The following is a 12420-nucleotide window of genomic DNA, read 5'->3' on the forward strand; positions in this document are numbered from 1 at the left end:
AACAGGGCTCTGTTGCACTGTTAATCAGGAAGCAGATGGCTGATGTCCACACCAAGCAATCTCTTGGTGCAAGAGGAATTGCAGTGGGATCCTGCTTCTGCCTGTCACACTACAGATGCCTCGCTGGAGAAGGTGGGAACATCAACCAGCAGTTTAACAAGCAACAAGGGAACAGAACCACCTACCCCCCCAGTTGATTGCAGTGGCTGCTGCCTGGTACATGAGGATTGAAGGATTCGAGACGGGCATCATAGCTTAGCGCTGTAACTACAACTCAAGCATGGCATAATGGTTTGAGTGTTGGGCTATGACTCTGGAGACCAGAGTTTGATTCCCCGCTCAGCCATGAAACCCACTGTGTGACTTTGGGCAAGTTGCATGTTCTCAGCCTCAGGGGAAGGCAATGGCAAATCTCCTCTGAACATATCTTGCCAAGAAAACACTGTGATAGGTTTACCTTAGGCTTGCCATAGGTCGGAATTGACTTGAAGGCACACGACAAGAACAGCAGCAGCAGCAGCAACAACAACAACAACAAATCCCCAACAGGATTTCAGCCATTATTAAATATTATAGAGTGGCCTGCATATCTATGCTATATAACACTTTATCCTCTATTTGGTTTGATTGTCCCTTGCCCTTTCATCAGTATTTGCAGTGCTAATACAAACTGAAATTCTTCCCAGTGACTTTCTTTCACACCTCTCCACAGCCTGCCTTGTGAGCCTGACAACTTCAGTGCCTTCTTCAGTGCAACAAGGGGAAAACAAGTGTTGGACAGCTACTGGTATTTTCAATTTACTTGGAAAATACAAATATGAATCTACGCAGGACCAACTTTTTGTTAGTACTCAAGTACTAAATACATGTACATTTGATGTACTGCATTAGATAAGACCAATAATTTTGTTGCCATAGGTGAAAATATGAGTTACCCTCTCTTCCTTTTCAAAATAATTGGATTGTCTGCTGAATCATTATCAACAGTGAGAAACAGTGGCAACTGAGACTGAGCCTTCCCCTGTATTGGAAAGCAAAAGGCCAGCTAGTTTAGGGGGTTCAGTGCAGATTGTCTGGCACACAGTTTCACCTTCATCTTGCCACCACCTAACATCATCTGCTGCTACAGCAATCATTCACTCTGCATAATGGTAGGTCTGACTCTCAAGAAGGTGGACTCAGACGGGGATAAACTACTGCTTTCCCCTTCTAGATACATGTGTGGGTTGAGAGGAGATCTGGGCCCCCATTGCCATTTGTTGTTTTGTTTTTAAAAAAAACCCAAAGCAAGTCATTTTCCTGAATGCATTCTCTGTAGCGGATGGAATATCCATGCATTTTATAACCTGGACACCTGTACCCAAGTATCAATCATTATATATGAGATGCAGCCCTGGCATGGAGGTACAGAAAAACGTTGAGTGGAAAGGCAGTCATACAAGCTGTCGTTCTTCTTCTCCATCTCCGTCTCCCTCTCCTTCTTGTCTCTCCCTCCTAATATATATACCCACCCAGCCTATCTCTTGTGGGACCCAAGATGGTTTCATGCAATGAAAAGAGGGACAGTAGAGCTTCTGAATTCAGTTAAGGCTTTGCAAACGCAGCTCTGAAGGTAGCAGCAAAGATAGTGCTGTTTTTACCTAGTAATATTTGCATAGTCTGTCATACACACACAAAAAATAATCTTAAATAAAATACTGCTTGCAAAGCAATCGGTGTGAGAGGGGAGGCAGGTTCTGCCCACTGCCCACCCTCTGACCTTTATCCCTCCCCCTGAACTTGATCCGATCATGACCAGGGGCAAGTTCACATTTGCAGTCACCCTGGAAGAAGCAGGTTTTCTCAAAAGAAACGGGGGGGGGGGGGGGGGGGGGTTTCAGAAAACCCACCTTTGAGGGGGATTTGCCCCAGATGTGGTGTGCAAAACACCAATCCTGAAGTGTAAAAACTGGCACCAGTGGAAACTTCCCACTTCTAAACTGGTTTGGGATTCAGGCTAAAAGGTAGACTGAATGGCCCCCTCAGTTATGGAATCACTGTTTGACTATATAAATAAAACTGAATAGTAATTTACAGCAGTGCAATATATATTCATTGGAGAGGACTAAAGTAACGTAGCAATACATATTCATTAGAGAGGACTAAAGTAATGTAGCAATGGATCTCTCTAGGGATCTCTTACCACTGGTTTTCAGTAATTTGCATCAGAGTATCAGAGGTTGGTGTAAGGCAAAGGAACAATTCAAGCAGGCAAAAAAGTTCACACACACAAAGCAAGTCATGTTTCTTTTGTTGTTGTTGCCATCGAGTCTTTTAGATATTGTCTTCAAATTTATTGTAGGAACCAGGTTAAAAGTTTGTGTTCCTCCCTTGTGGGGCTAGTCTGTTATGTTTAAATCAGAGCAGATAATATGGGGAGAAATGTGTCAGACCTGACATAGGAATCCATAACTGCCAAATACCTTCATCTTCTTCAGTCTTAAAAGTCCTAGAATTCAGCAGTCTCCACAAAATGGTATACAAAATTGGATTACTAGGTGAAACAAAGGTGGCCATTTCTATGACATCTGTGAGAGAACCAGCTCCCATTTTCCTCTCTTTTTTATTTGTTTGTTTCACTTAAAAAAACAACAAGGAAAAAGCCCTTTGCCAATATGACTTTTATTTTGTAACCATCAAGGCACACAAATGCAGACAGACAAGGATACAAATACAGACAAAGATCACACTTTGGTCAAAATAACCCTGTTGCAGTTAACATCTAGCCTGATTATCTTCACCTTCTCTAGAAAAGGCTATTGACCAGACATTTGTGTTTTATTGACAATATAGCTGTGCAGAAACAATTTCTCAAAACTCCCCACTCTTATTTCTGGGGAGAGAATTGGGCCAGAAGAGGTGAGGATAGCTTCACTAATTTCTGTGAGCCGAGTAGAGGAAAAAATAGAAATTCTCCAACAAGAGGTGCATCTACAATGTAGAAAAAATGCAGTTTGACACCACTGTGAGGTTGTCCACACTGACAAAAATGAGTTTCAACCCGACCTGAGCCTTACTATTTATACGACTCATGAGGCTCAAATGGGAGGAAATCAGAACAAAGTCCTGTTCTGGGGCTAAAAACCAAAGCAAAATAATCCCCGTTTGCTCTGTGCCAATGTGGAAGTGTGCATTATCACACCAGCATATAACTGGCACAACATGAGCGTGGAAATGTGGAAAAGCTCAGATAGCATATAGAAGCAGTCTGAAGCATATGCCCTGGGCCCAGTGAGACACAGCAGTCACATAGAGGCACATAAGTGAGCAGCTGCACCATTGAGCCACCACACCATCAAACCATCACACAACCCATGAAGCAAAATTATGACAATTATGGCAGGTTGCCAATAATGCAACAGAGGTAATAAAAACCATAAACTACTAAACAATCCAACAGGAGGCCATGGGGTGAAGGGGGTAAGGGAGCATGTATGAGGGTCATCCATTATTGTATTTTGCCAATGTGTCACTGGGAGCACTAATGCAGTGTATGGGTAGTGTCTAGTCACACAGGGCATCCAATGGGATGGCAGCTGGATGGAACAAGGGAGGTAAATAGACCATCACATGCAGTTTGTTCATGTAATGGTGTGCATACATTAGGGAGAGGCGGGGGGGGGGGAAGCGAGTGGCATGGCTTGCTGCCATATGGTGTGGACTGCCCATAAGATCATTGTGGGAGTGGGCCATGTGGACAGTAGTGATCCTTCAGATTTAAGAAACTCTGGAGGCAACCTGGATTTTCCTTTCCATCTGCGCAGCCCATGTGTGGTATCTCCAGCCTATAGAATCATGAGATTTGTAGTTTTACAAGGTGTTTAGCTTTCTCTACCCAAGAGTGATGGTGCCCCAGAAAACTACACACCCCAAGATTCTGTAGGATGGAGCCATGTCAGTTAAAGCGGTGTCAAACTGCATTATTTCAACAATGTTAATGCACCCAAGGCCTCTTGGTGAAATTCACTACTAGCAGCAGCTATAACGAAGCCTCTTTTCCAATTCATAAAGATTTTTTTCCTTGTCTGCTGACTCCACTTTTTACTTTGTATTCACAATGCCCATACTTAGTATTGCTCTAGGACTTTATGTGGATGATGATAGTGGGAAGGAGCCTACAAATCACATATGGGTAAAATATAGTTTGCAAAACCCTAGATTTGCAGCTCCTAAGGACACCCACTAATGCCCACAACTCCTCATATATATATTTTTTCAATAAAAAGTGCAATTTTCACCTCAAATCCATACCAGAGCCACCATCACCCCATTTCTGAAAATGGACAAAACCACTCTTACTCAAAATACCTAATTTCATTGTAGTCCCTGTCAAAATGGCGATAGAGATACAATGTCCTATCTAAAGAAAAACTGAGGCATTTTGGCACAGGGGATGTGGCCTGCAAGGAGGGTCCTGGGGAGTAAAACTTGGTCCCTGGCATGTACATAGTTGCCCATCCCTTCCCTATATGGTGGAAAAAATCCTGTAAAGTGCTTGTCTATTTCTGCTGTCTCTCTAATTATGCTTTGTGTATGCTTTTCTTTCTGTTGCCTATTTCCTTAGCACTCTGCAGTTTCCCTAGCTGCTTGCACTTATTGCCCATGGGGCTTTTCAAAGTATTACATACATGGTGTCTTCCCTTGGGCTTTAACTGAAGAGTGCGATGCTGCCAGAGAGACTGCAATAAAAGATAGGACATTCACACACATTCCTTGGCCACAGGTACAGTAAGCTCAATATCCCTGAACCCCACTCATGAGCATTTCTCCAAATGAGACCCCCTCTCCGTTCCTTCCAAACTTTCTTTTTATAAAAGAAAATTCTCTTCTATCAAGTTGAATAAGAATGGTTTAAAAATCTGGAATAAATTTTCAGCACAGCATTGATTGCAACTTGAAAATTTCAGTGGTCAGTATTCTAGAAAGAGGCTTATCTATTAAGACTGAGGAGATTATCATATGGGGAAAAGGGCGTCTTTGTCCCGTCATTTTCCAGTCCTTAACACGCGATCTCAGTAAGACTTTCATACAGCATTGTGCTTATCCTGCTACTGACCCATCAGTGAAATGGAATTCTTCTATCATTTTGTATTAACGGGATTTTCGTTAATACAAAATGACAGGACAATTCCACTTCATTGATGGGACACTGACAGGATAAGCGTGACATGTAACTGTCTTTCGCACAATTGCGATAAGGATGGGAGAAAGACGGGAGAGTGATCCACTTCACTCCTGTCCCCATCCTGCCCTGGTCTGATAATCTCCTAAAAGGCAAACAAGATTTGTGGCTCTGAAAAAAAAAAAGACATGGTTCTTGCAGTCTTATTCTGAAGGGTGTGTGATAATTGTTCCAGACAACCCTAAACTGCAGGAGAGGAAAAGTGTAGTCTCTCTGTATTTGTTAAGATAAATCCACTGGGAATAAGTCCAAGTTACAAGTCTAGAAAATACTTCTTCCTGAGGAAAAACTGGAGGGATAGGACTTTCAAATAATCCCTTCTCCATGGTGTTTTCTGAGGCAACCTACTTGGGTGAAGGACTCTACTTCAACCCCTTTTGTGTGTTTGAGTCAGCTCTTATGTCAACAGTATGATACGTCTAGGAGATAAATAGGTAGGTGAGATTAATAGGAAACAGTATCATTAGTTGCTTCAGCTTACTGTTTTTTTTAAAAAAATTAAAATGCTCATGTGAGACATCCTGCAAACTTTAAAAAAACAAAGGAAAGGAAAAGCTTGCTTATTGGGCCTGAAATGGTTTGCTGGACTGTTGAAACAAACAGAAATTGAAAACCTACAACACAGCTGAGTCAGGTCATTTACAAGTGAAAATATAAAAAATAGATCTTTACTACAGATTTAAATTTACACTACATTACACTGGACTTTTTTAGACCAAGATGTTCAGTGCTATGGAGAGCAATGTGTGCTTTCTTTGCCTGTACTGACTGACTCTCCAGTCTTGTGAAACTGCTTCGATATGAAGCAGTACTACTTGTAACCTTTGGGAATAAGGAAACATGCTTCTGTTGCTAGTTCACAAAACAGTAAAATGAGCCACTTTAAACTACACATCCATCACTTTTGTTCTGATCCACTAAGTTGCAGATGTGTCCTTTGAACACATCTGACTGCACTAAAATGATATAATGTAATTAAAAAAAGATTTTTCCTTTAAAAAACAAAACAAAAAGGGTTTTCGAATTTTAAAAATGTGTGCATGGGTGATTCCAGTAGACAGTGTTACTCCACAAATCAAGTGATACAGTTATTAAACATATATTACAATGACCCCAGTCTGATGTATGTACATGATACCTCACATTACCTGGAAGGTTTCAGTATGCTGTATGAAATGACCCTCTGAAAGTACTCTAGTGCCAGTGCCAGCCTGTGGGTCATTGACTCCTTGTCCATGGTTAGTTACCAGGAAACTATGTGAATGTGATATTAATATTAATGAATTAATGATATTACTATGTGATAAAATTATACCGCTCTGTTGTACAATGGGGAAAAGTAGATGGTCCACCTCAATCTTGGAACAAATTCAGCATTTTTACAAACTGAACAGTCCTCCAAAGCCTGGTACCCCAGTTGTACTGGATTGCTGCTCCTACTACTCTCAGGTCGAAGTGATGGGAATAGTTCAGCACATCTGGAGGATGCTGGGCTAGGGAAAGTTGAACCTCGATGTTGAAACCTTAACTGCAGCAATGCAATCATCACACAACCGTTTAAGTGATGCTGAGGAGAGGGAGCTATTATGTAAACTCACATGTCACAGTGGTATTATGCATAACATGCAGACACAACACTGAAATACCCCAAAGGTAAATACCAAGATGACTCTTATAAGTCAGTCATTATGTTATAGGCAAAGTAGCACTTTTGAGAAACAAATCATTCACACAAAATAAATTGTCCATAAAATAAAATATGGTTACAGTTACTCATGAAAGGAAATGTTATCGGTCCACAGTATAGGCAGCGTATGGCATACAAATAGTTGAAGGGACTGGTAAAGCTGCTGTTACCTACTCATCTACCAGTAGAATAGCCATCCTCCCATTCTTCTTTTCAGTACCACTTGAGTGGTTTTTTCAGAGAGTCTACATTTCTTGCATTGCTTTTCCACCTCTTCTGTTATCTGAAGCATTCCAACTGAGGAAAAATGAATAAGGAACGTTCCAAAACCTTGCCAACATTCCAGCCGTTTCTCTTGGAAGGATGCGTCAGAAATCCTTTATGATGGAAAAGGTTTTCCTCCCCTGTTCACAGAGCATATAGTGTAAAACAGTAAATGTGTTTCTTTCTCCTGTCCCTCAGTCTCTAAACCAGTGGACAGATATACAGTGTAAATACATACATTGCAGATGTATGTTCCTGGAATCTCTCAGACTGACTTAACATTGAGAAGCATTAAAATGCCTGTTATAATACAGTCAGCTCTTTCAAATGCTATATCCCTATAACATTTTATGTAATTGCTTATTTTCTGCTTTTTAAAAAATAACCCGTTGTTAAAGTAAGCCAAACTGGGCTCCTCCCATCCCCACCGTTCTGCCCTCCCTGCCCCACACAAAGGATTTAAAAAACCCAAACCCATACACATATCTATCATATCTACACTTAAAGTAGACATTAAAATTTCAAGTAGAAATAATGGCAGCCACATCTACTGGACTTAATACACATTCTAACACCTAGGTTTTTACTTTAAGTTATACAAATACACAATACATTCTTAAATAACAAGGGCTCACAATATTAGTTTGTGAACCTTTCTCATATTATGAAGCCACTTTTTTTCTGTAGAATTTGCACCCACTTCGCATTGCAGTTTCAATGTCCAAGAGGTTGAATTTTTTTTGTATGTCAGTTGCTCAATATGACTGTTCCGGTTCTTAGGCTTTGGCTATGAAATCACTTATTTCAATGAGGCAACACTGGTTATTAAGGCTGGTTTTGTTTCTTGTTTGAAGCTGTGTTCTGAAATAATTATTTAAAAAGCATGGCTATCTTGTGTCTTCTGGCTCTGTCTTTATGACCTTCCTTTCGAGGCTGCTGAAAGCTGAATGAGGAAAATCTTTCATGATACCCAGACCTTCTGTAACAACAAAAATAATAATTAGTTTTACAGAATTATTGAGCCAAATTTAGATTAATCTTAATAATACAACTTTTGTCCACTTTTGTGATTCCCCCCTTTAAAAAAAACTTGGTGTGAGTTTTGGACAATTTGTGCCTTAAAATCACAAAGACACCATGCATGAACAAGTGCAAAAATACCCCCACCCTACCCCTATAAATATCCCAGAACCCCATTATTATCCCCAATATCCCAATTTTCTTCTGCAGTCACTTTTAAAATGGCAATATGAACAGACACAAATGCACTTCATGTGGCCATTTGAGATGGTCTTTAGATGAAATTTCTCCATTTTCCTTTGCAGTCCTTCTCAAAATGGCAACACAAAAAGACACATCTTCATTTTATATTACCATTTTGAGAAGCTCTGTGAAGAAAACTGAAATATTTGATTTTGGGTGTGTGTGTGTGTGTGTGTGCACAGCCTACAATAGGATCCATGAGAGAAATTGGCCCTTAGCCCCCATGCAGTTGTCCACCCCTGTGTTAATTGGATGCAGGCTATTTTGTATATTTGATTTTTTAAATTTAATTCTGGCATTTTTGATAATTCATCTGCATATGTGGATGAATAATGTGTACAGCTTGAAAGACACATACTGAACTACTGAAAAAGGCTACTTCAAAGGATGTGGTGATCTCAATGGCTTGCCAGGCACTCAGACACATGACTAGAATATCCATGAAATTTCTGCCAGGAGTTGATCACACACAAGTTCTTAGATGGAAGAAACTGAAATGTTTCTCTGCAAACAGACTAATAATTTGTGAGCAGGTTGGATGATGTGGATACTTCTCAAAGCTTGGAAAATTTACAAAGGCGATTGCATTGGTCACCTTAGCAGATGATGTTAAGAAGCAGATAAGGTGAGTGTATCCTGGTTGGTTCTTCAGGAAATAATGCAGGTTGACACTACTTAACTGCCAGGGCTCAATGCTATGGAATTCTGGAATCAGTAGTTTTGTGTGATATTTCCCCTTCACTGTCAGAGTTCTGATACTACAACAAACTACAAATCTCAGAATTCCACAGCACTGAGCCATGGCAGTTCAAACAGTATCAAACTATAGTTTTGGGGGTTTTTTCGGGCTATGTGGCCAGTGTCAAGCTACATTATTTCTGCAATGCAAATGCAGACTCAGTGGCCTATAGTACCATCAACCATTGTAGCTGGGCGATTATGGGTGTGAGGCAGTCTCATCATGCTGGTGCTTTATGTGATTGGTGCTCGCATATATTTCTGTTGTAATGTAGGATCTCATCATGGTGAAGTGATTTTCAGTGTGTACAACTTAATCTCTTAATTAATATACACTAGGACCTCCTTAACCACGGATTTTTTACCCACCGAATCAAGCATCTACGGCTTGAAAATGTTCTAAAAAAGTACAAATTCCAAATAGGAAGCCTTGATTTTCCATTTTATATAAGGGACACTGTTTTGCTGTGCCATTATATTTAGTGGGACTTGAGCATCCATGGATTTTCTTATCCACAGGGGATCCTGGAATCAAACCCCAGCAGATAACAAGGGCCGACTGTATGGGGCAAGCCAGAAATGTCATTAAGTGGGAAAATGCCACACATGATGGTTGGGAGTGATTTCCCTTTCCTTCCTGTTTTACACTGACACACACCACGCTAGGGAAGTCTGTTCCCTAGCTTCACAGTCCAGTTCATATTTATTATACAAAGAAGAAAAAAATCCTTACCCGAAGATTGTGACTTTGCCTCGCCACTGGCATACAGTCGACTCAACTCACTACAAAGAGGTTTCACCACGTGAGGCTCCCCATCTAACGAAATGTGTGGCATATGTCTATTTGGTAGACCTGACATGCGGAGATTCAAAGGCCTTTCACCTAAAAGATATTAGCAGAGAAATATATTAATTCAGTGCTACAACCTGCATTAATGTGGAAACACACACACACACTGGTATGCTCTCTAGTTTAAACAACAGCTTGCAGGCACCTGCAGCACTGCTCCTCTTTCTATGCTCCCATATTCCTGAGAGGTATGAGGCTTCCACCATTGTAGCTTCATTAATTCCAAGCCACTAGATCCAGAAGTCATTGTGAGTATGGTAAAGAACCAGCAAACTACTCAAATTACACAGGAATGTGTGTGTATCCTTGAGTAGCAACAACCACACAGGAGGAATTTACCATAGCACTAAATTATATTTTAAATCAAACCACAGCACAGATTTCAGAGGATCAGTTTCTCCTCACAAAATAGTTACATGGTTAAAACACTGGCCAGCCATCTCTTATTTGTCCCCATAAGACTCTCTTTTTTCCACAGTAACTGCATGTTTTGTTATGATTTAGTAAACATTACAGCTACATCAGCATCACAAATGGGAACCACTGCAGAAGACACATGTGATGGCAAATACATGTCTGGAAACTACTGTACCTTGACCGTCAGAAAGATCCGGAACCAATCCGTTGGGACTGTGTTCTTCTGAGTTTTGCCTGTAAAAACCTGTGGAAAGACGTCTCTCCAAACCAGCTTGGGAACAAAGGAACTCCATCTGCTTGGCTATCATCTTCTCAGGCTGAAATTAAACCAAACACAGACTTATGCACATGGCAAAGATATGATTACTGCTAAGTACTGTTACTCTATACCAATGAGATGCTAAACACTAAGAACACAGAAAAAGCTAGTTTCCTGCCAGTCCTGTGGATAAACAACTCACAGAATGAGAAAACTGACAACTAGCAGTGATGGTTCAAAACTATGATGGTGATTTCCAAAAGCAGAGAGGAATCAGTCAGGAGTAATTAACAATAGACAACCCAAGCTACTTTTAACTTGACAAATGTTTGACAAAAAGAGAAAAGAAGATGTAATAAGGTTATTTTATTTTTGTTGTTTATCAGTTTATGGCCATTTCCCCCCGTGTTATTTGTAATTTGGTGAACCCCATCATAAGAATACAACATGCTGTTCTGTTTATCACACAGGGGAAAGTTAGGGGTTTAAACAGGCATTTTCCGAGGACAGTCACACGATCGCAGCAAAGATTTTCACACACATCACACTTCGAGATGACTTATCCCGGGAAGAACCAGAAATACTCCAGCAACAAATCATTCACGAGATTTCTCAGTGAATGATTTGCTGCTGGAGCATTCCTGGTTCTTCCAGGGATAAATCCTCTCTAATCGTGATGTTGTATGAAAATCTTTGCTGCGTTTGCATGACTGTCCCCAGAAAATGCCCATTAAAACCCCCAATTTTCCTCATGTGATAAACTCCAAAGAAGGACAGATGAAGTTGCCAGAAGCTGGGACCATCATTCTTGTTAAGAGGCTGGAACACTGCCGTCCTGTAACCATTCAGTCTTAATCCAAATGAACTAAGACTATGCATAGATATGCACAGCATTTGGAGAGTCTGTTCCCTTTAAACATTTGTTTAGTAATACATCTGTTTTGCTCAAACTGGTTTCAGGAAGTAATTATTCTTCCGGATTTTGGCAGCAACCACAATCTCACACTGCTGTTTGGTGATTCTTCTGTCAATTAGGAGGCTATTTCTCCACTTTTTAAAAAGCACAGCTATATACAGTACTCATTGGCTGCCCCTTATATCACCTAGAAAGCTGAACTTCCTTCAACCCTGCAACAATTTTTAAAGTATAGTTTGAAACAGAAGGAATGGAAGTAATATCTGTTGAATATTGAGGAATATTGAATATATCTAGATTGAGATGGTGAATAGACTGGGTTATGGAAATGAGATATATTCTCATAACTGAAGTTTTTTTAAAAGACTTGCTATGGTCAGTATATATAAACATATAATATGAGATATATATTAATTCACATATTAATGTAAAATAATAATAATAATAATAACAATAACAATAATAATAAAAACACAATCAGATTAACATGCAGAGATCTGAAGAAAACTACAGCAATACGAACAGCTGCCATCAAACTTTGAAGATGGGGAAAGGTAGCAAAGAGTAACAGACCCAATTTTGACTCCCAAGGTGGTACATGTATTTTTTGTAGTAGTGATGATATTAGTAGGGAGCAATCTTTAGCCGAAAAATGACATACCTTCTTCTATTCACACACCTGAATATGCACCTATCAAGGACTAGCACCGGTGATACAGCAGGTGTGTTTCAAAATACAATAAAGGTAGCATCAAGTACTACACTAGTTAAAAGCTATACAGTATTTCCTCCCACACTGTGTTTA

At 40.1% G+C, this 12420-nt stretch overlaps 1 protein-coding gene across 2 annotated transcripts in view; it reads right to left on the minus strand.

Moving 5' to 3' along the window:
- Positions 1–2649: 2649 nt before the first annotated feature.
- Positions 2650–12420, minus strand: part of NAB1 (NGFI-A binding protein 1) — a 57595-nt gene continuing 47824 nt past the window's right edge. Inside the window, exons 6-8 of one of the 2 annotated variants that reach the window (XM_042445668.1) lie at positions 10616–10757; positions 9907–10056; positions 2650–8151 (exon numbers count right to left, since the gene is read on the minus strand). In XM_042445668.1, the coding sequence (XP_042301602.1) occupies positions 8060–8151; positions 9907–10056; positions 10616–10757 (384 nt within the window). In that variant the 3' untranslated portion in view covers positions 2650–8059. The remainder of the gene's footprint in view (positions 8152–9906; positions 10057–10615; positions 10758–12420) is intronic. The other variant, XM_042445667.1, reaches the window with a different exon arrangement.

The sequence above is a fragment of the Sceloporus undulatus genome, chromosome 1 (genome assembly GCF_019175285.1).
Source record: "Sceloporus undulatus isolate JIND9_A2432 ecotype Alabama chromosome 1, SceUnd_v1.1, whole genome shotgun sequence".
Lineage (NCBI taxonomy): Eukaryota > Metazoa > Chordata > Lepidosauria > Squamata > Phrynosomatidae > Sceloporus > Sceloporus undulatus.